At 40.7% G+C, this 26,168-nt stretch overlaps 1 protein-coding gene across 8 annotated transcripts in view; it reads left to right on the top strand.

Moving 5' to 3' along the window:
* The first annotated feature begins 20,335 nt into the window (after positions 1–20,335).
* The window catches only part of fbrsl1 (fibrosin-like 1), a 265,854-nt gene continuing 260,021 nt past the window's right edge, over positions 20,336–26,168 (top strand). For 7 of the 8 annotated variants that reach the window (XM_026320776.2, XM_026320775.2, XM_026320777.1 and 4 more), the window contains exon 1: positions 20,469–20,923. In XM_026320776.2, the coding sequence (XP_026176561.1) occupies positions 20,621–20,923 (303 nt within the window). In that variant the 5' untranslated portion in view covers positions 20,469–20,620. Of the gene's footprint in view, positions 20,924–26,168 lie in introns of all 8 variants that reach the window. The other variant, XM_026320781.2, reaches the window with a different exon arrangement.

Here is a 26,168-nt window from a genome sequence, read left to right as displayed (position 1 = left end):
AATGGGAGGCAGAGCCTTTAGTTATCAAGCTCCTCTCCTGTGGAACCAGCTCCCAGTCTGGGTTCAGGAGGCAGACACTCTCTATACTTTTAAGGCTAGACTTAAAACCTTCCTCTTTGACAAAGCGTATAGTTAGGGCTGGCTTCAGGCAACCCTGAACCATCCCTTAGTTAGGCTGATATAGGCCTAGACTGCCCGAGGACCATCGGTGCACTGAGCTCCCCTACCCTAACCCCCCCCTTTCCCTTCCCCTCCCCTCTCTTCTCTCCTCCCACCTCATGTATACTCCACCATTGAATCTTACTAACCTTGTGTTCTCTCTCTCCCCTAGTTTGTGCTCTCTCCCTCTCTCTCTGTTCTCTCTCTCTGTACCTTCTGCAGGTGTCCCTGGTCCTGGAGCTGTATATCGCTGATGTGCAGTTACTGGTCCCACCAACTTGCAGTGTCTATTTGTTGTTTATTGTTGCTGTTCTTTTCTCTCTGCTCTATCCACTCACCCCAACCGGTCGAGGCAGATGGCCGCCCAAACTGAGCCCAGTTCTGCTGGAGGTTTTTTTCTTCCGTTAAAGGGAGTTTTTTCTCTCCACTGTCGCCAAGTGCTTGCTCATAAGTGAATTGTTGGGTTTTTAGTTTTAGTTTTTGTAAAGTGCCTTGAGATGATTTGTATTGTGATTTGGCGCTATACAAATAAAATTGAATTGAATTGATGAAAATTAAATCTTCTCATCCAGAAATCTGTCCAAAATACTGATTTTTACATGATTTCTTGTATCTTCTATATCTTCTAGGCGATAATCTCATCTTTGCAATTATTCACATTTCTTACAACATAACTATTTGTTGTATGAAGAAAATGAAATTGAAAATAAAAACATAGTGGAGAGGATGAATTTAGGTTCATGTGAGGTAAAAGAAGTATGCACAATACAGCTTCTGTTAAAGTAACAAAGGCAACATGTTAATGTGGTTAATGTGTTTCCTGCTGAAACAGGATGCTGGGGTGTCGCTTGCATGAAAGTCACCTGTGGATTTTTTTTTTTGTTTTGTTTTGTTTTGTTTTTGTCCACCAAAACAAAACAAAATCACTAAATGTGGTATTTAAGATTTTTTTAAATTAAAAGAATCAAAGTGAGATTTAACACAATTTCACAAATGTGTTGATACAGCTGTCAGAAAGCCAGCACTCTTTGCACTGCAGAGAGAAACTATACTACTATATGTATGTCTTGCATCGGTACAAGAACTGGAATAACCTTGTGTGAAGAGGCAACCTAATCACTAAACAGGATGCTGACAGAAAGCCTCTGCTGCCTAAGGCAAATAATCTCCATATCTTTTTGCTGCACTTTTGCTACAAACATCACACTGGTTCCTGGGTCAGCACTGAACATTGGCATTAGCCATAGATCATGCATTGTATCATCGTTTAGTACGAACCTTACTTGTAAAGAGTCAGGATGGGCATTTCGTCTGAATAGGTGAGTTTATTTGTGTTATATATCGCTGCCACTTTACTTTATGCCTTGAATATTGTAACAACAAGTAGTTTTAGCCAGAGCCAATATGGAGTCTGGAACAAATACCAAAACTAGAAACGGGACAACTGTGGAACACAAAATATATTCTGAGGATCATATTCATATTCTCCTCTTTTACCCAGTCCACTCTTTTTCAAAGGGGAGCTGCAGTAGGTGCCATGATATGTCAGGAAATGGCGAGTTAGCAAGCTGTTTCAGATCTGTGAGGTCAAAAGCTGGCTGTGCTGACGCCTGTCTCCCTCCATGTCAGAGTAGCTGGAACATGCACCAGTCTCTCCACTACTTCTGAGTGTTCACGCAGACATAATTGCTTAACTATCTGAACCTGGGGGCCTCGGCTCATAATGCCAGCAGTTTTTTAATCAGATATGCAGCTCTTAAATGGGCAACTCCCTACAAGGCTCATAGAGGCCTCTGCTTTCCAGGAGTTCTTTTGATTAATAACCCTGACAAGTCAGCCCATTATTATGAATTAAACCAGCACAACTGCATGTGTCATATTATCTGCAGAGGCTTGGGGACATGAAACAAAGCCAGTGGCTTTTTGAGCAGGAGACTGATTAGGAAGCACAAACACCTCTCGCCTCCTGCTATGCTGCACTGGAGATTGGTTTGACACTTTGATCCAAGAGTGTTCGCAAACACAGACACATATACACATTTTGCTGAGGATGCCTTTGTGGTTGGTGAAGTTTCATAGTTTCAAGTGTTGCTTGACCTAAAACATACCAACCATAAATGTAGCAAAACTTTGCTACATCCAGTGTATGTACTGTATATTTCTAAGTATCTTAGTGAAGCACTGAACATTAACTTAGTGCACTGTACCTAAAGGTTACATGCACAACCATAGCTTTTTTGTATTTACAAATCTAAGCAGAGACGCCCACATGATGCACTAACCACAGCAGCATGTTGCAAAAATGAAGTGCAACATACAGGAAATAAAGAGCACCTCCAATGATCCATCAATTCCCATTGGTTTGGTAAAGGGGGTTTATTGACTGGCAGAGTAAATTCAAGGCTTACTCACTGTCAACACAACCCAAGAGGCAGTCTGCTGGAAAATCTAGTGCTGTGGTGCCAGGTCGCTCCACATAATTCCCCTGTAGGGCTGCTGTCTGTGATGAGTGGTTGTGTGGCTGCTGAAAGGCCTGTGATTACAGCTGCACCCTGTGGCAAGGCAGCCAGATCCAATCCAAATAAGATCCCCTTGGACAACTAGCTGCCCCACCTAAACTCAGTTATCAGGCTGCAGGATTTGGTTAATATCTCTGACTGGATATGTTTAATATCTGTAATACAGTATGTATCTGGGCATAAAGCTAGCCATCGGAGTATATACTGTACAGGCTGTGGCAACACTGCACGCTGATGTTTGCCTCTTATTAGAAATCTAACATCAGCCAGCATCACCGTCTCTTTGGAATTTCTTTGATTTTTAGTATTAATTATTCTACTTTGCATTCTACACAATAAAACCTGTGGTTACTAGTCATAGCATTGTCACTTAATATATATGATCATATTATTTTGCTGCCTGTAATGAACTGTTATATGTTTGCTAACTGTATACCTAAGGAGGTAACATCTGGCATTATTATATTATATACATTATAACTTTATAAATGTTAGCTAATGGTAACATTTGGAATATGTGAGACTAGGGCAGCAGCTATTGATCATTTCCATTATTGAGCAATCTGCCCGTAATTTTCTCAGTTAGTTAATTGTGCGGTCTTCTAAATCAGAAAAAATTTAAAAGTTATGACAGTTTAACACAACGTCTTCAAATGTTTTGTTTTTTCTCCGACAGATAGTTCAAAAGCCAAATATACTGTATATTACTAAGACTAAGGAAACCAGGAATCACATTGGTTTTGTTTGTTTTTCTTAAAAACTGATTGAGCAATTCTGAAAGTAGAAAAACACAATAATTTCTTGTCAACAAACTAATAAGCATTGAAACTTTATGTTGGTCTACCCAGCAGGATTTGACCTAACAATGGTTATATTAGCTAAGTATATGTTATGGATCGGCTCAAAGTACACACTTTTCAGTGCATATATTGGCACATTTTGTTGGACACAAATTGACTATCATTGATTCATGCATTATACAATGAATACATTGTATTATTATTTGCTATGCATTTATTTTTTTGAGATTGCACATACACATTTTCGCATTGTTTCTTCTACACTGGGGTTTTGCCTTTGTGACTGATGGTCAATAGGTTTGCTGTAATCATGTAAACTATGTAGGAATGAAATATGCCTGGTTAGTGAAACTGCATCCAATCTGTTAGCAACTTGTAGCCTAACATGGTGTGATTGCATGCAGTATTACATAACCTTGTTGCTCATGCGGCTTTTCACAGGCCTTTAGTTGACTGTTCATCTCATTTTAGTGATTTTATGTTCTTATTCTTCAAATTTTCATTTCAAAGTACCTGGGGCTGGAATTTTTTAGATAAAAATGGGTGATGGCACTGCTGATATGTACAGTGTGCATGAGTGGAACGTACACCTCCAGTGTAGGACGAGGCTTTAAGTATAGCTGACTCAGACTTGTGAGCAGATTTGAGTCATCTAAATAAACCTGGCTCTCTCTCTTCTCTCTCTCTCCCTCTGTGGCTTTATCACACACTCTCTCTCATTTTAAAATCAATCAGGGATGGTCCCTCCACCTCCATGATGATGGATCTATTATTAATGAGGACCCTTAGCACTAAACTAAATTTAGTGCATAAACTTCACTTGGAGATCTAGTGAGGAGGATCAATAACATGATAGTGGCCACAGCAAGAGTCTCATTTAGCTCTTTGGAAATGCAGGATGTGGAAAGGCTGACCCTGAGTGCAAATGTGCCTGCTGACTAAAAGAGAGCTTGAGTAAGCGAACAATAAAGAGAGCATGAGGTTATGACAATACAAGGCAAATGTCAGTGGGTCATTACTCTCCAATTGTTACCTTGTAACCAATCTATATATGAGATAGGAGATCATTGATGGGGTGACGTTTCATGTAATGAGGTTTATATAAGCTCTGGGTTATCGCCTTTTCAGCATGCCACTCATGCTGCATGAATCGCATCTAATTTTTCAGTCCCTGTGACATTGATACCACTTGTCAGGCTCTTCAGGGCTATGATTACTCTCTTTCAATATCACCACACAGTTCAATATTTAATCATAGACCCATTTGTATGGAAACAATCAATTACTCATGCATAATTTTCTCCATTAGATTCTAGTTAATGAAACATACATTTGCTTTCTTTACATACTCACAGAGCAAGTCAATATACTATTCATTCAGAAACCTATTAAAGCAAACACATGGAAATTAAAGATTAAAACAATAATTTGCTTCATTAAAGGTGTACTGATCTATCTTTTGTGACTTATCTCAGTTCAAATGGAACCTACCTTCACTAAAACTAATACTATACAGTATATGTTACTTAAAGGACCCCAAAAAATTATCATAAAGTGCACTATCAAGATGTGCGGCACATAAAGACTGGGAGTAAAATTTCACAAGCGAAATTATGCAAACAGCGAGATGTCAGGAAGACAAATCTAAAAATGTGTTTTCAGGCAGAATGTTAATATATTGCGAGAAGAGTGTACACTTCACAGAGGACTATTTCAAAGCCAAGGTACAGCAAAGTACAGCAGAAGCTCAGTCACTGCTTGATTTTAACCTGGACTCTGGCCTGGCTCTAATTTGGTCTTCCGGGACAGTGGGGAGTTAAAAGCTCACTGATGTAATCCAGCACCTGGCCATGTAAAGCCTTGTATGTAGTTAGTAAGAGGTTAAAGTGGATTCTAAGAGAAAATTGGCAGTGAGTCCAGGAAGCTATACTAAGGATGTAATGGATACAGTGTTTGTTCTTCGTAGCCTGGCTTCAGTTTGAGACTTAGCTACACTCAAACATATGGTAATGTGAAACATTAGACCAACCACAGGGTTGTACAATTTTGTCAGTATTATTGAGAGACAACCTTCTATTGAGCTCTCAGATATTCTGGAGATAAATGGTGAGGCATACTGTAACTGTATTTTTTTAAGCTGAGGCTAATTCAAAAATATGTTAGAAATATGAAGTCAAGCAGCCCTGTGATGGACTGGTGACCTCTCCAGGGTGTACCCCTGCCTTTCAGCACATCCCTGTGACCCTAATTAGGAATAAGCAGGTATAGATAATGAATGAATGAATGAAGTCAAGCAATGGCTAAATGTGTGTTTGCACATTTTCTGTGACCTTTTGGCTCAACCCCCATTTCAATGAAAATATGAACTCTTATGCTTATATTGTCTTTTCCCATTTCTGTGCTGGCTCTCTTGATCTTAGATTACTAGAGATTCAAGTTCCAATTCAAGTTAAAAGGATTAACTGGAAAGAAAATCAACATGGTCTTGAGACTAAGACCTAGGGCTTAATCACGTAGCATATTATCATCTTTGAGCAATGAAAACTAATGCATGTCAGAACACACTTGACACGATGGAAGAAAGAGCAGAAACAGGACAGTGGGTTCAGTCTCAATCAGATTCAGACACACTCACCTAAAGTGAAAGCCGTTCTTGCCTTTTGCCCACAGGTCCTCCAGTAATTACAGTGGCAAATCAATCATTCACCTTTAGCTGGGACCAGCGCATGAAATGCAACCAGCTTTATTTATCCAAAGTTTGGGGAGAGGAAAACCGTGTAGTAAACTGTAGACTAAGAGTGTGGTGATGATGGGGCAATGACATTGTACTCGAGGAAGGAGAAAGGACCAAAGGAAAAGATTCATTTACTTTGTGGTGTGTAAAACAGATACAACACAGGGAGTGATAGTGACTGAAATATCAAAGCCCCTAGTCTGCTGGGTAGGCTGGAAAGTGGCTGTCACTGCTGTTTGATCCATCCCACAGCTGCTTGTTTTTTTACTAAAAGCTTTGGAGAAGCCTCTGGGTGCCTGGGAAAAGTGAAGAGAAGTGGAGAATACATCCAATCGTTCTGTGTATCTCTCTCTTTCTGTCAGTTTGTCTCTCCCCCTCTGCCTCTCATCTTGTACAAATTGTGAGAACTCCTTTAGGCACAGCGGGATGAGAAAGAATGCATTGCTGGGACAGCATGTGTGGAAGCATTTGCTCTACCTATGAATGTTTGTCTACCTGTTTTCGCTTACACTTGGATAAAAGTTTGATCTCTTCATCTTGCTTGCTGTATCAGAGGCAAATGTGCTTTCTTTGAGTGGGGAGAAAAAGAAGAAGAAAGGGGGGGGGGTTTCTCTGTCTTCTCTGCAGCAGATCTCTTGTGCTTGGAGGTGAACTGCATCCCAGGAGAGAGGAGATCAGTGAGCAGAGCCTGCAGTGGAACAGCTCAGCACTGTCAGTCTGGTTTCCATGTGGAAACTCACCAAATGAAAGCATCACAAGAAACAAAGCCGTGTCCTCAATCTGTTGGACTCTACTTGTTGACTAACTTTGAGGATTTCTTTGTCGGATGGACTTGCAACCAGAGAAGCTGTGAATCTTTTCTGTATCAGCTAGAAATCAGCCATCTTTCTATGGAACATGCTTTCTAAAATCATTGTTGATTCTTGTGTTTCAGTCAACTTTAATCACAAAAACATGAATTACATGAAGGGGAAGATCCTCTCAAATTTAAGCCTGAAACATGAATTGAGTAACAGGCTGTAATTGCCTAAATGTTGTAGATTTTATTGCTGATGCTTTAAATTAGTTATTTATTGAAACCCATTAACTCCCTGCTGCTTCATGAGCAGTTTGCTACATTGGGACTGGCATGTCAAAAAGCTTAGTATATTGTATTTGAGTCAGTAAACACTGAAGATAAGCCCAGACACACACACACTATAATGATAATCTCTTGAGTCGGTAAAATTTTCCAACGGTTTTGGACATATGAACGTCCTGAGGGAGCTCTAGCTAAGGGAAGCTCATCGGCCTGCAGCGGAGAACAACTTTATTTCTCTGTATTTCTCTTCCTCCCATCATCATTTCCTCCCACCGGAGACCTCTGAGAGATTAACTGCAGATCAGCTGGGAGACAGCACTGCAGAGAGAGTGACTCACTAAACACCAAAAGAGAGAGGCACACTGAGGATGACATGCACTGTGTCTGTGTTTGTGTGTTTTACAGACTGACTATCACATGAAGTGAAATAAAAGTTTCCTAGAAAACACACCTTCGGTAGCATGGAGGTGAGGTGGTTAGCACTGTTGCCTCACAGCAAGAAGGTTCTGGGTTTGAATCCTGCAGAACCTGGGGTATTTCTTTGTTGAGTTTACATGTTCTCCCTCAGCATATGTAACCCACATATGTTGAAGGTACTTTAGCTTCCTCCCACTGTCCAAAGACATGCAGTTTGGAATTAGGTATCTGGTCATTTGACTGTAGGTGTAAATGTGACTGTGAGTGTCTCTCTGTCTCTGCATGTCTGGTGACTGGTGATTCGAGGGCGGGCTTTAGTGATAGCCAATCAAACCAGCTCCTTTCATCCCTTTTAACAGCATTATGGGAAACCTGATGTGAACAGCAGTCTGACAGCAACAATGATTCTTTCAACTATATTGTCTTCTCTTACTGTTTATGTACTACATTCTTAAATTTTGATGAAAAAAAAAGATTGTATCATTGTTTCACGTAAATTTTCACTCAGTAGTCTACTATTATTTTTTAGAAAAGAAGGAAACAATTTTATAGCGGAAGATGGACTGAGAAGACACACATTGCCCCAGTTAGATTTAGGGAACATATATGTTTCACTGGAGGAACACACAAATTGTGTTATTAGAAACAATTTTATGGATTTTGCCAAAACATATGGTTCCTTGTTGAAATTCCAGAACATACACATAACACCTACTCGGATTTTGGGAACACAACTTTGATGCCCAATTAGATTTCGGGAACACAGATAACAAAATTATGAAAATGAGTGAAAGTTGAAATGAAAACATTGTACTTTTAGGTGTACCTGTGGTGACCTACCCAGGGTGTTCCTACCCGCCTCTTGTCCCATGTTAGCTGGGATTGGCTCCTGTCTCCAGTGACCCTGTACAGGATAAGCCATACACCCGATGGATGGATGCATGTAAGCCTGCTAATCCTGATATACTGGAGAGAACACAACTGTGGCCATTTATATTATTACAGTATCATTCTTATACAGACATTATCAGTTTTTAGAAATTTGTGTTGGTTACCTTTCTAAGACACATTGTCTGGATTACCGCAGTGTGATTTAACACAATTAAATAGTGTGCCTTGAATATTTTTTCCTGACACAAGTGTCATGCCAGCTTTTTATGAAAGGCTACAGAAGGTAAGGTTCTGATTTACTATAGGCTCTATCATTCATTCACTGCATTCACTGTTCAACTTATGGTGAGGTACATTGCCACTTCAGCAGGTTGCCCACCGCTCAGCTGATACATATTTAACAAGCTGTCTGCACCCATCTTGAGTTAAAGCTCTTCAAATTTTCTGTGGAAAATGGATTTAGTGTGGTGTGTAGGAAAAGTTAAACAAGCATGAAAAATGGATGAAAGGTTTTGACCATATCTTTCCCTGTATTTGGTATCATTACAGGATGACTTTAGTTTGCTCCAGGGTTATAAATGCAGTTCTTTAAAAAAAAAAAAAAAGATTCAATCATTTAAAAAGAAGTAGCATTTACTCTTAAAAATGAAAGTAGAGCAAAATCAGCTTAGCTACTACAGACTGGATCTCTCTAAATTTTACAGGGATTAAATGATGACCTTAAAGTCACAATTTTTGATGGATGCATGCATACTATTGCAGAAGAAAATCATTCAACATCACCATCAAGCAAGAATATAAACACTTTATCACATTTGCCCAAATGTGTCTGTATCAATTTACAAAAGAAAGCTGCTTAGCATAAACCCGCTGTTAGAAACTCCCCCCATCTGTAACCATGAAAATCTGCTGTCACACATAATCAGAGATATTACATTTTGGGTTTACATAATTAATCAGCAAGTCAGTGAATAACTTATGATCCAAGTCATAAATTATATCTAACAAGTTATTACTAGGGGTGAACTAAAGAAACGACTGTGTTTCTCACATGAAAGTAATACACTGGGCTGTCTCAGAACATCTTCATTTATAAATCAAATTAGCCATGTTCTGTATTCGCTCCCAGTCTCTTACAGTTGATACAAATTGTCTTGAGGTACTTTTAAAATATTCACTTCTGTTTTATTATAAGCATAATATAAACATCTTGATTAAGTACACAAAGCAGTAAAGACTGAAAAGGGGAGTGATGTCTGCAGCCGCTGCATTGTACGTCTTGCAGTGTCTGCCTGCCTTGCACATGAGGTCCTGTTGTTCCAGTTTCCGTGAGACTTGTGAATGTGTCTACACTTGCAAGTAAACCTCTCAACATTATGTATGAATGCAAATCCATCTTATGCAAATTATAATTCACAAGCTTTCAAAATATTTCTGTGATTATGTAAACTTTTGTTTAGGACATACACAAGTCACCTGTGTGCCAAATTTATTTGTAAACAAATATGAGTGTGATTAAACTGCTAAACTTGCAATATGCCATGCAAAATGGCACAGGTTCTTCCCAATCATAGTTGAAAAAGAAGTGAACTTGTAAGTATAAAACATATGTCAATACCTTGCATAACTACTCACTGTATGTACACATTGCCGGTGGGGTTGTTTGTTAGAGGTGACAAAAATAAATAGGTGTTAAGAGAAAAAGTTGACCCATAAGGACACAAAACATAAGAAGAAATCAGAAGGCTTCCTTCAATAAGTAGCAGCATCTAAAGCATCATATTCCCTCATTTGCCTGGAGGATATGCATGCATGAAAAGTCTCTTTACATGCAAATCCAGTCTGTGTCTATGAGTGTGTTTTATCTCGGGGGCTGCTGTTTGCTAATCAAGAGCCTTGTGAAAGCCAGGGGAGCGTTATAAGAAGCCGAGTATAATACGCCTGCTCACAGCCTCTCTCTTTGAACACACACTCATTTTACAGCCTTTTAACTTTCAATCTGCCTGTTGTTGATTTTCTATTTTTCCCATTCGTTTGTTATTCTGCAAGCCTCTCAGTTGGTCTATGAATGTATGTGCCGTATTAACACTTGAGATAATGCATATCAGCACTCAAAGGCACAGAACACCATAGCATTTTTTGGGGGTGGCGGATTGTGTTTGCTGTGAAGATGCAGTGTATTGTGCACATTGCACACCAATTAAATACATTAAAGAATCACTGTGATACAACTGATGACAAAATTCATTCACCACTTCATAAAGGCTTTTCCAGCATGAAGGAGAAAATAAACCATAGGAAAATAAATTGAGTTTCCCTCAACAAGTGGCATGATTAAGTGTTTATAAGGTAGATACTTAAAGTTAATGCCCATTTGATGCAACTTCAACCCTCCAGAGTTTTGCAGTACATTGGACCTCAATTCCTATGGAAAACTACAAGTTTGTATACAGAGTATATGGATGTGTATGGAATGTTTGGAAATGGGTTGTGTGGAAAGTGAAGGTTACTATTGTACCTCCATATTTTCTTGCTTAATTGGTAACAATAAACATTCAAATATATTCACTTACTGTCCAAATTATACGGTCATTTTCACTGCTATGCTGATGATACTCAGCTGTATCTACATGTAAAGGTGGATATGTAGTGGCTTATTCTTTTATTACTTCAGACTTTGTACCAGTTACCATTTCCCACTGATGTATTGGTGCCATGATAGTATTTATTCTAGCATATACAGTGCAGTCCATGTTGTCCTGCTGCATAGATTACCATAAAACTTATGAAAACCACTGCATCCCTTGTTCCCTCATGCACACGGGCATCCAAGCTGCATGCTTTTTCCTTTCTCCCTTCTTACGCTTTCTCCACATCCTCCTCCCTGTTCTCTCTTTTCACTCTGTGTGATGGACCATCAGATGTCCTGGGGCCTCTTTCTCTCCTCAGACTGTCAGTGCTTCATATGAAGATAAACTATACAGTGTAAATTCAATTTGACATGACATGACATGACATGGTCCTTTCATAAATCTACTTCTGCATGTATATAAAAATATACTTACACTGAGCTGAACTAGTTGGTTACTTTGAGAAGATATTTAGAATTAAATAATAGCTATAAAACTACATATATATGTATGTATATGTTGTGTAGTGTGCATTTACCTACTGGAGCCACTAGTGACAGCTACTAACAACCGTTTTGTGGTCAAACCTATATAAATGTGAAGCAGCATTGTTTCTGGTCAGTAATGCTCAATAAGTACCATCTGGACAAATAAAATCGAATAAATGAAGGATAATCTCATAATAACTTATCATAACCTGCTGTATTAACCGACGGGTTCTCCATTCATACTGTATCTTCTCCAGACAATGAGGATGGGTCCGGGCTTGTCTCTGCATCTCCCTCATTACACAGAACAGCACAGACAGTCTTTGCTGCTGCCTGCCATCAGCCTGTTTATGCTGCCTTCTGTGTTTACCCTCTCTGTTAACAGTATACTCATTATTCTGCGTAGCTGCAGATATGCGTGAAAAACAAGCAGAGAAGTCTCTCTTTCTCTTCGTCTCTCTGTAAATTTGCTCACTTATTCACATGTTGTAACTAGTGAGGTCCTGGGAGGGGGAAGCCCTCCCCTGTGACAGGTTGTCATATTGTGTCAGCTTATTGAGTGCCAGAGAGAAAACATCACCTCTGCTAATGTGGCATTGTGTGACATGGTTTGGAGGGGTTGAAAAATCTGCCACTTGTGAACAGTTAGATGGTACACACGGATGCCTGTTGGAGAGACTCTTGAGTTAGGCCCAAGTGAAAGTGAAAGGAGAGAGGATGAGCATTCCATTTGGGGAGGTAGTTGTTTGGGGACTTGGCACAAGTGATTGCTGTAGCTTCTGGGGTTTGGTGGCTCAGGTGCTAATTGCAGCATGACCAGCGGGAATACTTTTCTGTCTCTCACAAAGCACCAGACAAAAAAAGATGTTGACTAAAAAAAAACACTCTTTCCCTGTCAATCTCTCCCTATCCTGAAGTTATTTACTGAGTTACTTCTGTGCATGTAAACTGGGGTCAGGCATTAAAAGAAAGGCAATGACATTTATGCAGCCTATCCTTGACTGCTTCTTTTATGTGAAACTATGACACTAATCCCTGAGCGAGTAATTCAACCTTTCTTGCCTCTCCTCCTCCGCTGAGCCACAGGTCGCACAGCAGTCTAATCACTGGTGCAGCCTGTCATGCACATCATGCAGAATGTATTACAGAGTACTTTAAAAAATAATATTTTACATAATCCACCTCATTTTGCTTAACGGAATGCATTGACCTTTTAGCAAATAAGCCTTTTAATTAGCTAAACTTTTTTTGATGAAAAGACTTGCAGTTTCTCATCAGTCTGTTCTTAGTGTAATGCACTTCAGACCTGCCCAAGATAAAGGAATAGTTCAGGATTTTGGGAATTTATTTGTTATTCTGTTTCTTGGAGAGAGTTAGATGTGAAGATAGATCCCACTTTGCTCTCTCTGCTAAATACAGAGCTGGAGCCAGGAGACAGTTAACTAAGCATAAAGAATTGAAATAAGGGAAAAGGCTACCCAGGCTCTGTTGAAAGGTAATAGCTTCTGTTAACTGTAATTAACACATCATATTTTTTGTGTTTATCCCCTTCCAGAAAAACAAAGTGAAAAACGTAGAGTTTTTTTTTTATTATGTGGGATTATGTGGCAGACTACTTCTTTCTTTCCTATATCCTTTATGCTAAACTAAATTAGTACTCTCCAGATCCCAGTTTCATATTTAACATAGATATCATCTAACGTGTGAAGAAAATGAATTAGTGTATTTTCAAAAATGTTGAATAGAGTGTAATTGTATTGGACCACTGGTACTACAAGGTGTGTACTGAGTATAGTCATCACAGGGATAAAGTTAAATGACATCCTTACTTTATCCTTCCACCAACAGACGGAAATCGAAGCGCAGTCCTGGGGAAATATTGACTGCTTTTGGGGTCCTTTATGAAATGTTCTGCTGTCACAACATCTGTTGATGTGATTTGGGGAGGCGTGTATTGTTACTTTAGCATCAGGGAAAGGATCCTAAAAAGGATCAATAAAACCATTATAGCATTTTGATCAAAATGTTGGGCAATGCCTGGAACCAAACACAAGAAATGTGGGACTTCTTGACTGAAGGATCTTGAGTGTAAACATGGATAGAGAAAAAACAGAATGTGAACAGAAACATATCTCCTCATGGCTTACAGTAATTCAAAGAAACTGTTTTTTATGATGACATTTAACGTGACATTTATCCACATCAATCTCTTAACTCAATTTATTTCACTAAAATAGCAGGTCACATTGCTAATTTTGCCCTGAATGATGCCTGTAATAAAAACCCTACTGCCTGTACAAGGGCTGCCAATAAATTCAGCTCTCTCATCCATACAGCTCTAGGGCCAATCTTTCTGTTTGATTAAACTTTGCTGCCCAGTAGTATGAAATATCCACAGGCACTTAGATTTACAACCTACTCCTACTACCTAGTATTGAAGTCATTGACACCCCACTGCCTTTCCGATGAGTTTATTGACTAATCCCCTCTTGTTACGTCACTTTTTTTAGTTGGTGACTTCTATCTGACTTTCAGTGATCAACTGCTTTGGAGTGATGAATTAGTACTGGATGGCAACAGCTATCAGTATGTTTACATTAGACATGTAATATCAGATAGGCTCATGCTAAGTCTGTCAGTCTATAAATAATTGTCTGTGTTCAACATGAAACAAACAGCTGTTGTCTTTGAAGCAAAGATGTGGAACGATGGCTAAGCCATAGATCTAAATTACACAGGCTGTGCAGATACACTGCAGGGAGGGAAAACAAGAGAGATAGATGGGAGAAGAAAGAACGAAAAGGAAAGACAAGAAGAGACAGTGGGAGAGAATAAGAGGACAAGATATGAAGGGGGTGGGCATGGAGGCTCTCAGGCAAGGAGGATGTGTAAGCTTTGTATGTGGAGTGAGCAGGTTAATTTTTCATGCAGTGGTTTTGCAGAGCCCGGCCCAGGCAATCCTATAGCTGGCCACTGTTTCCCGAGAGAGCTTGTTGCTCGTGGCCCCCAGGCGGGTTTCTTGTTGAGTCTTCCTGTAAATTGCCACCAAACTAGTGAATTACTCCATGATGTGTCACAGAGGCAGCTGAAAGCCCTATAGGCAGAAAGACATGGACTTATGTTTTCCCTCACAGTAATTCCTCAGTGACAGCTAAGGCAGCAAATTGTGATGTCTCAGTTAGAATCCAACAGCTCCATATTCTAAACAGCTGGTTGCCATTGCTGCTGTAGCTTCTGATGGATTAAATACATCAGCATGCTGCTTCTGGTTTAACAAACAATGACATATCATTTCTGGCAAAATGCTGGAATCATTTGTCAGGAAAACTACAAATTTGAAAGTGTTTTCCCAACAAGAAGACTGAGAGTCTGCAGGCATACTAGCAGCTCTGTGAGGCTGTACAAGACCTTATGCAGAGTGCTGTCCATCCATCCATTTTCTACACCCACTTATTCCTATTTAGGGTCCCAGGGATCTGCTGGAGCCTATCCCAGCTCCCTGGACAGGTCACCAGTCCATCACAGGGCCACATAGAGACAAACAACCAAACACACTCACACTCACTCCTATGGGCACTCCACACAGAAAGCCTGGGTTGCGAACCTTCTTGCTGTGAGGCAACAGTGCTAACCACTCAGCCACCAAGTTGCCCCGCAGAGTGGTGTCTTAAGCTAAATACTAGCCTTGGCACACTAACCATAAATATGTGTCAACATTTAACAAGCTAATTAGCACTCGATGTACAGTACAGCTCATGGGAATGCCATTAGGTCACAAACCAACATATTGAGAAAATCACAAGTTTGACCTAATAAGAACTCAAAAAACATGTCAGCCTCGTGATAGTGCAAAGTAAAAACATAGGGATCATCAGAGTCATTCCAGCATCTCTTAAACATGAATGTCTGTCTACTCATTAGATGTTGAATTATTTCCCAGAATAAATAACAACTTCAGCCTTCTGGTGGCAGGTCTCTGGGAATAATGAGTTTCTGCACTAAACTGAATGGTAATCGATCAAACTGTTGTTGAGCTTTCCAGTTATGGCCAGAGTGATGGACTGACCAACAGATCAACTGACCGCTGGCATAGCTAAAAACAACATTATTTATTTTTTACTTTAGTAAAACAATTTTAATCCAAACCATTAAAGTTTCTTTCATACAAACAAAGCTGTATTTGTTACAAAGCCCAGCCGTAGTGGTGTCAGCGATTTGTAATGGTTATGGAAGGCACTGACAAATAGTGATAGGGGAATCAGATTTTAAAAACTTCTACATCCCATCTTGTATTTTGATGTTTACTTTGAAAGAACCAAATTCATTCATTTTTCTTCCCCTCACCTTTTCAAACAAAACTCATTGCTGCTTTAATATTTGTACTCAGTGAGCTGGGAGGAATCCAGAATCTCACTAGTGAAGTTTTATCCAAGTTAAGCCCAAGATGAATCCACAATTTTCTTCTCATTTCAAGACAAAACACATGTCAAAGAGAACTAAACTCCACCCGCAATATTAGTCAAACGTCTAATAATCTCCAGAGCAAACAATTTTTAAGTCGGTCTCTAAGAACAGGACATTCATTACAGTATGGACTCTCTTTCAGCCCCAGCTTGTTGTGCTAGAAACTACATCCATAGTGGATCATTCTGCACCACAAGAGTTTCATTCAGTGGTTAATGAGCCTGGTGCATGTCTGATTTAGGTGGAGGACTGGACTTTGTGTACTCTCTATACATTCACAGTGGTATACATATTTTGCCATAACAGTGATCTTTACCTTTACTGAACTGGCAAAATCTGCCTTTCACGGATATTGTAGAAGGGGAGCATTTAAGACATTGTACACTGGATGATAAAGTAAATAAATAAATAAATAAATGTTGACAATAATCCAATATTGTTATTCTAACAAAATCTGCCAGTTAAACCATTACTGTCCGTTAGTAATGCTGAGAGTTGGCTTCCACTGTTGATGAATGTGGTCCTAAGAGTCTGACTGTGCGAAAACTCTGTTGTGCGACCGACAAAATTATCTTCTTTACAGCAGTGTAGGGATTTGTGTCTTACAGCTGTCTAGTGTTCTACTGTGAAATCTGGGCTTATTGATTTCTGTGGGGCTATATTCTTTACAAAGGATATGGTGTGTACCTGAGGAGAGATTTTTTTTATTGCTTTCTTCAGATCCCTCACTGTTCAATCCTGCGTTTTCTCCACAGAGCACACTTAGAACTATCTCAATGGAAAATAACCCTTTAAGCAACAAGCAACCTTGACCCCCAGCCACATCAAATGAATTCTTATCATTGTGGCAGAAAGAAAAACAATTCTGCCGTTTAAACATCATAAAAGCATGACAGGCTCCCTCCCTTTAGCCTTGCAGCGCAGACGGGACTAAGCGTTTCAAAAAGGCTAGTGTTTGAATGACTGCAATGTGGGAGCTCAGAGTCTGTAGCTATGGATTAAGCTCACAGCAAATAGTAGCATGGAAGAAACAGAGGTAATCTCTTCCCTCTCCTCCATGGCCCTCTCACCATACCTGTTCCCTCTTTTTTAATCTCCTTACTGAATTAGTTCCTGCAAAGCTGCTCAAACAGAGAGGGGTTTATTCACAGTGGTTACAGAGGTTAAAGTAACATGAAAATGATACCGTGTCAGGTTCCTGAAAGGTCCATTTTCTCAACGATTGATGTGATAACCACATGGTTATTGTTCCCCAAAGCAACATCCTGTTAGAACACACTATGCTGCCATCCTTAAATTTGCTTCTTTGATGAAAAGTACATGAGCGCATTTCATAAACTTAGCTACGAACCTTGGGCTGCAGCCAGCTATAAGCAAAGACTGAGTATGGCATTTTGATACTTGCATATAGATTACACAGTGTAACCTGACGCAGCAGTGTATCATAAAAACTTCATCATACTCACTCTGTCAGTGCAGTTTCTGCTTTAATCACCTACAGTGCTCTGGATAATTTACCCTGCAGCACTCTGTATTTGCATAAAAGTAGTTTCATTTTGCATTTTGATGCGTTCCTTTGCAGCTTCACACGAGATTCTCACCATAAAAGAAAATTCCCACACCTGAACCACCGCACTAACTGCCTAAATATTTCAGTTTGGCTCTCACAGCTTTGCTTTCACTGCTTCCTGTACTGTGAAGATCAAATATTAAGTCAGAGGATTTTTATATGCAATATTTCAGACTGGCTGAATATTGTAATTTTTTCTCAGCCTTAACACCTTCACATGAGATCATTACCAGTAAGCATCTGATATTAACTGTTCATCATCAAGTGTTTCTCCCCACTCGTCTCCATCTGACTTACTAATGAGAACTGCAAATACTCATGATGTAGTTCATAGGCGTATTTTCTTAGGTGACAGCCAGTAGGATAAGCCGGTGACTCAATAAGCTGCCTATGATGAACAGGTTTTTGCATCATACAAGGTGTGAAGTCACTTCATCTCTGCCACTTTTTATGCTTCGTCATCTTTCACAGACTTTAATCTAAAATGAATTCTGATTGTGTAAATTGTCTGCCGGGTGGCAGCCCTGAAGTATAGCTACAGTACAGTCTGTTCTACCCATCGTATTACACGCAGCTTGACAGTACACCATATATCTTCTGATAAAGTTAAAATAATCTTAGCAGGAATGAAACCTGGCATAAAATATTGCAGGTTCACAGCTGAAGGGAGCCCCCTTATTCGAGCAGGGAGTGAGAGAGCAGCTTTCCAGTTAAGCAAAGCATTATGCAAATACTAACCAGGCATTTACAAAGGGGGGAGCACTTCCCTATATTTTATAGGGTTTTTTTTCTGAAAGTCACCACTGCCTGCAGCCTATATGGTGTTCAGTCTAGATTCTTATTAGTTTGAATATTAGTTTATAGGGTCATAGCTGCATGTGGAATGATGTTACAGTGAGTGTGTCCTGTATCATAGTGTTGATGGGAAAAGACTGAGGACAACACATGTCAGAGGGTTTCCTCAATCAGATGTCTTCTTAATATTTTAATGAACTACACATTTTCTGCAAAAAATACTTCAGAAAAAAAAACAATATGTTGCATATGAATGTGATGTAGTGTAGCGGTCCTACATTTACACCACACTGTAATGGCCTTGGGAATTTGTGTGGCTAGGATAAATGCACATTCCTGTGAAAGTTTGTTTATTTTTCTGTCTCCATCTCTAAAGGCTTGCCTTGTCCCTGTCAGTGTAGGTGGAGTTATAATTACAGTAGGCAGTGTAAAACTTGTAATGGAAATAATTGTTGCACAATTCAATGATTATATAATGCCATTGCCCTAATTTCTACTGATGGACCATAGATAAATTGGTCTGTGCTTCACTGTGCAGAGGACTCCCTGGAACTCCCAGAGGACCCCTGGCAGTCCCCACAGTGCGGACTGGGGAGCAGATAAACTCCTATGCAGGCTTTAAAAAGCTGGGGCACAGGGCAGAGTAAGCATGCCAAGCCATATTTGATGTATTTACTGTACACCTCTGAAATGTTGACGTTAAGCTGACACTGAAACGCAACTTTCCACACTGACCTGTGTGCTGGTGAACTCAACAGTGCTGGGTGATTTTGGTCAGAGCCATCGTGGTTATACAATGGAGAAGTTGTCAAAACATGATAGATGAGCGTTTGTGTGTGTGTGTGTGTGTGTGCGCGCGCGTGTGTGTTTGCCTTGTATTTTCTACCGGTGACAGCACATGCAGTCAGGGGGAAACGCCTGATGTGGCATCAGCTCAGGCAGACAGACAGACTAAAATAGTGCCTTGTGTGACAAAGTGCCCAGCAGTGACAGAGAATGATTTTTCCCCCATTTTTTTAACACTCGCTTCCTTCCTATGGTAAATTGTAGGCCAGAGGTGGCGGAAATACGTCAGTTATGTGGCTTCTCTGAAGCTTGACTGTCTCTCTTAATTTCGGATGAAGGGAATGAGAGCGGGCAGAGGAGATTTTAATCACTCCTGTCGCTTTAAGGACACTTATCAAAGCCTTATTATGCGAATAGAAAATACCATGAGCTGCTGAGCAACTGAGCAGCCAGGGGACGGACTGGAGTGGATTTATAGGAAACTCAACATGATCTAAACTGGAATAGACCGCTTCGCTGCTTTATGGAGTTTGATTTGCACACTGGATGGTTGTGTTATTCGGACGCTTCGGATCATTTAGGAAATATTGCGCATAAGTAGCTCCCAGACTTGGGATCCTTTGCCCCTGAAGCACCGAGAGGAATATGGCTTAAAACTCAACGCGTACGGGATTATTCACTCAACCCGACAGCCACAATCGATACGTACTTGTTCGCCAGGCGTTTTGTTTCGGACGGATAGTATCCCGAGCTCTTTATTTGACAGCCTTGGATCATGGATTGGGGTGGTGGAAAACAACAACGGGCAGCGACATGATTTCTCTGCGCTGTCTGCGGTATGCAGCGAGGTTAGGCTTTAACGTTGCCTGTTATTATTGCGATACAACAAAAGTTACGAAGCGAGTGTAATGCGTGGATTTGAACAGTTTCACCGTTTTGCACCTGCTTTCACGGACACCGCGTCGACATAGTGCAGATTATTGACAAAATAACGTGTGGATCCGTGTCGCTTTGCTTGCTCTCCCTCTCTCTATCGCCTGTGTGGGATACTTGAACATTTTGCTTATCGTCGGAGGTTTACACTCAAGGTCATTGAGTATTATGAGGCTGTATTTGCGTTGTTATTTACACACACACAGCGCTGTCTCCACGTTATAGCGCAGCCTACAATTGTCAGTCCAGTGTGTGTTATTTGTTATTACACGGTGCAGCGAGCGTTTAGGCGAGCACCCACTGTGGAGTTATATTTATATTTCTTTTTGACACTGCAAGCTCGCTCTGACAACATGGATGGGAAATTGAAGCAGGGTCGGAGATGCCGGTCCAAGCGGGAGAGGGTGCGGAGGTTGCGGGAGGCAGGGAGCAGAGACGCCCGCAGCCCCGACCCCAACTCCTCCTGCTCCGACAGGGAGGGACACAGTCCGGGGAGGGACGCCGCCTCCCTGCCCGGTAAAAAGGCGCCGCACCCCGCAGCCGCCGCCAGAGCTCCGCGTCCCCCCCGGCGGAAGAGACGGGAGTCCAGCTCGCAGGAGGAGGATATCATTGATGGATTTGCTATCGCCAGTTTCACCAGCCTGGACCGTCTGGAGGTAAGGAGGAACCGGATCATTACCTATATGTGTGTGTGTGTGTGTGTGTGTGTGTGTGTGTGTGTGTGTGTGTGTGTGTTGTGTGTGCTCGTGCGCGCGCGCTGCATTCTTCATCAGTGGAGTGGCTGTCAAAGTGGGGGTCCTTGCAAGCAACACGAGGACTAGTTTAATTTGTGTGTAATTTACTTGAGATGAAGCCAATTAGAGTCTGGATGAGGAATATTCTTCTAATCAGCTGATGGTGTAGATCTGAGGTTCTCAGAGATTCAGAAAACCCCCCCTTCCAAGTGTCCCCCATCAGTCCTTGGCTTGATTCTTCTCACACAGGACTGCTGACACTTCAGTATATGTTTTCTTATTGCGGTATTGGTTCTGTGGGCCCTGGTGTGTGTCTGTTTGCTGTCAGTGACATAAAGGTCTTCACCAACCAGTGCAACACCCACATACATGTTTGCTGAATGTCACAAGTTCAAGTTCTTTGTGAATAAGATGTTAATTGTTGCCAGCAAATGGTTTGCAGAGGATAATGAACAGGTGCTGCACCACCATCACTAAAGGCTCTGGGCTGTATGTTATGTTCTGGTTCACTGTGAGTTGTCAGTGCAGTCTTCACATTTTGGTCTTTGATAAAGTGCCTATTGCGGCATTCATCTGTTACAGGATGATACACCACGTGCTGATAACTTTGTTTCTGTCATCACTATGTGGTTTGTCTGATGTCAGAGGAAGGATTTCAGAAGAAAAGGAGTTTTTCTTGTGACATCCTCATATCTCTTTTTATCTCATTAGATTCCAAATGACAAATAAAACATTGTTCCCTGTGGGACTTGAGACTGACAAGGCAGGCAGGCCTGTTTCCCTCCCCGCCCACCCACGGCTCATTCTGGGAATGGTAGCGCTGCTGTGGTTGAAACATAAATCAGTAGTTTTAATAAACATATCTAAGGTATTACATGTTCACTGAAGTCTGTATATCTTAAGATGATGATCTTATTTGAAAGCACATAGATCATCCCACAGGCAACCTCATTTCAATGACAGCCTTCGGTGTAAGCCCAGCAGTGGTATTAATCAGCCATGATTGACTCTTTCCCTCATACGTTGTGCTTTGTCATTATAACGGTTGAATGCAGATTTGCAGTGTGAAATATAAACCTGTTGTCTAGCTTGAAACATACAACTGAAGATTCACTCACTTGGAGCTGATCATCAGTTTGCCACCTCCCATCTGTTAACAAGTTTAACCTGCCCGGGTCATCACTAATCGTATTGCTATTCCATTTAGCTTGGCCCTTCATGGTCCTCAGAGTGGGTGTGAAAACAGATAGGGAAGGAATAAGGGCAGGGGTGTTAGTGGTGAAGTGAATGTGCATGTATCCCAACCACACAGCTGAAAAAAACTATGTGGCTACTATGGACTAAAATTAAAAATAGTAAATCCTCCACTTAGTGGCAAATTGAGGCTACAGTGGTGCTACCCTAAGATAAACTTGTTACATGTCTTCAAATGTGCATAACATTTTTGTGCCTGTGTCCTTTCTTGTTCCTTTGCATGAGTGGATTTTGCTGTGATGTACAGTATGTGTGTGTGTGTGTGTGTGTGTGTTTCTGCCCTTTATGCTGTGTGGCTGCCACTTCTGACAGCTGCTGACTGTGAAAGACTTTGAGGATGTCAGTGCCTCCACTGTTGTCTCCACTGCCTTTAAAGAAATATTCTTCTCTGTGTGCTTGATGCAATTAGAGGTAATTTTAGTTCAAACGATTTACATCTGTCCCTTTATCGTTGTGTTATTGGCAGCGCAGGTTGCATTTTGAAAAAAGGCTTCTCTTTGGATGTTTAATCATAATAAAAATGCTGCTTCTTTGTTTTGAAAAGGGAAATTAAGCTAAATAATTAGCAACTTTTTGTTTTACACACTCCAGAGTGGTAATATTTTTCTTACTCAAGTGCTAAATCCATGTTGAATGAACACAGAGAAAACAGTCTGCTCCACATAGAAGCTTATGTTTCAAGGCTAAGCAAATGAGGCATGATACTGCTCTATGTGAAATGATACTCACATGCCAGCTACTTGTTGGTAATTGGTCTGATTTGCATGCAAATGGACTTCGCTTATTAAATGATGGTGGATCTGGTATGATTACATGAGGGGGTGTGCACAGAGTTTTTGTACTTTGCCCCTTGATTTCCCTGCATGTGCTGAATGACTTTATACTAATTTCATATACTGTTTACTGCAAGTGCTGACAGTGCTCCTATGTGTTTTCAGTTAATAAGCAGCATCACTGTGAATGAAAGGCAGTCTTTGAACACCTCCTGATCAATCATGACTCACGCTTTCACTGGCTTACTGTGTGTGCTTGAGTGGAGCTCATGGCCTGTACTATCTGTGCTAATTTTTCATCAATTATAAGGAGGACACAGCAGTATTTGGTCAAGGAATAGCTCTGACCTATTGCATCATGCTGCAATAAGCTCATACAACCTTAGCGAGGGGAGTGTGTGCAGCCCTCTCAACCTCTCTGGAGTAACTGATGGCAAGCATAGCGGTGTTTAAGTCAGGCCATACACTCAGACTATTGTCTCATCAGTATAGCCCTAACATCAATATTTCCATCCTCCCTGGGTTCAATGAGTCCGCATGGCCAACATACCAATATTTACTCTATCTTGTTTCTTTTAATCTCTAACTAAGCCTTTTGTTGTTCTCTAAAGCACTTCATGAAAAAAAAAAAAGTTTCATAAAATCCATGTCACCTTTGGGTTACTGTCATTTGATTGTCCTATTTTAGTCTGTAAGTTGCACACAGCTGCTACTGTTTGTTCATAAGAGCTTGAGGTTATGGGTTTCTCCCAGAGTACATTGACTTTAAACACACTCGGGCGGTTGGTGTTGTTGATATTCCAGCACCGCGCTGATAGGATCAAGCTCCCTTGATGAAGGCTTAGGCTGTATGGTGGTCTCTCTGCTCCCGTAACCTGTTTCATTACGGCCGAAAGCAATTTGCAGCCTCGGCCACATTTGATTACAGCGTGTTTATTTGCTTTGAATCCTCTCATTTCTCATAGGAAAGCCGCTTACTTACCTGTGCAAATCGACTGTACAAACACAGTCGTCTTGCTTTGCCATGGGCACCTTATTATGATTAGTAAAATGTTAGTTATGATTCAGTGATGATTCAAGCATTGTCAGTCTGTTATTGTGGATTTTTGTTGGGGAAAACAAAAACCTAGTGTCTATGGTTTGATTGATTTTCATATTTCTTCCTTGGAGTCAAGGATTAAATCATCATGCATGAGTTAAGAAATAGTGACAAGTCTTGCTTCGCAATTAAATATGTCACTTTAAAACTAATTGTAGAACATTTAGACTGAATATTAGAGTGAGTGACATTTGGCAATGCTCCCAATTGCTGGAAGGTTGATTTCCTGGAGATAGAAGCTTTTCACCTGACAGCAGCACTATAAAACAATTACCCGTTGCAGCTTAAACCCTCCAGAAGTCTCCCTGTGAGTATCGAACAAGTGAGCAGATAATAAAATGACACAATTATCCATCTGTCACAGTATTAATAAGATGTTTGATTTGCTCCATTTGCTCTGAGAGTGACGTCAGAGTAGCAAATCCCTTCTCGTTAATCCACAATCATCCTGTTCATCTGCTTTAACATGAATTTACAGATTTGTTTGGGGTTTTCGTTCCGCAGCATGAGTTTGTAAATTCACTCTAATGGGGATTTAGGTTCAGTTGATTTAGTGATATTACAATAGTGTAAAGGGTAGACAAGAATGGATTTATATGTGGAATTTCATGATGAGATCTAGAGATTGTTTTTCTTCGTTTCTCCAGAGAGGTTTTGCAAAAGATGCTTGTGAATTTTTTGCATGGCAGTGTTTTCTACACTTTTACACACTAATCATCATCTGCTGTTTGGCCACTGAGCAGCTCTACCAAAGCAATATGGGGAAATTAAGTCCCTTGCCCTAGGGGAGCTTGACAATAGTTGTTGTTTCAATTTCTCTACCCGTATTTTCCCAGCTGGTGAGTGGAGCTAAGCCAACATTCCAGATACAAGTGTGTGTCTTTGTATTTCGTCAAGTGCTGTGATGAAGGCCTCAAACTGTGCACCTGGTAAATAGAATTAACGAAAGACAAGTCCACCATCACAGGACATATGGAGAGATGTGTTATAATCTTAGCGTGAGTTAATGCTGTGTTGAGCTTAATGGGTTAGAAAAGATCTAAGGTAGTTTACAAATCCCATCGTTTCATTGTGGTTAGATGTGTGCCTCTGCTCTGCAACTACACTCTCTGGTTTCTGGTTGAGTAAGACAGTGCAAACTGATACTGACACCCAAAGCCACTGCAGTCATTGCTGTAGTAAGATGTCTTGCTTCCATGGTGAGGGAGCAGATTTGTTGCAGGGGTTGCGGTAGTTGTGTTTCATGTTTTCTTTTCCCCCTGTTGGTGATAGCACTGTGCATCATATGCCGGTGCTGACAAACAACTCCAGCTTTAATTAACAAGGCAGCCCTCCTGAGGCTGCGCTGCTCATTGGCTCACGCATCCCATGGAGAGAACTTTCTTAATGCCAGTGGGACATCCCCTGGCCCCGGCTCTCTCTAACTGTCACACACTGTCTGCGACAGCATGGTTGATGAATGCATGGTCACATTCACAAGCCTTCCCTCTCCCTGTTACACCCACACAGACACAAGGTTGAACCTCTTCCATGTATCTGTCCATACCATAGACCAGTGACCTAAATATATCCATCCAAGGAAGGTTCGAGTGTGTTGAGGAAGTGTGTTCATGTTGCTCTGGAAGAATAGCAGTCACTTGCTCAGCCTTCCATGTTACTGCAAAGCTACACTTGCATGAGTTTTGTAAAAATAAAAGACAAGAGGAGAAAATGCTTCAGTATACAAACTTTCACCAAATCAAACATTAAAAAGGAGTCTGGGGTCAGCTTAAACAACAAAGATATTTAGTTTACTATTACACAGCACAGCTCACAGGAAGGTGTTGGGTTCAAACGCTGCTGTGTAAAGTAGGGCTGGGTATAATTTTACACTTTTTGGTGCTAGTGCCAGTGTGATGCATAGTCTTGATACTGATATAAAAAATAAATGTTTTCATACCATACTTTGAGGAACATCTATAGCTATAGTACAAGACCTCTGAATTATTGAAAGAAACCACAAGCGAATGAAGCTGCACACAAAGATTATGAGCCTGTCTTT

This window comes from Mastacembelus armatus, chromosome 9 (assembly GCF_900324485.2).
Source record: "Mastacembelus armatus chromosome 9, fMasArm1.2, whole genome shotgun sequence".
Classification (NCBI taxonomy): Eukaryota; Metazoa; Chordata; class Actinopteri; order Synbranchiformes; family Mastacembelidae; genus Mastacembelus; species Mastacembelus armatus.
This window is presented reverse-complemented; position numbering and strand designations above follow the sequence as displayed.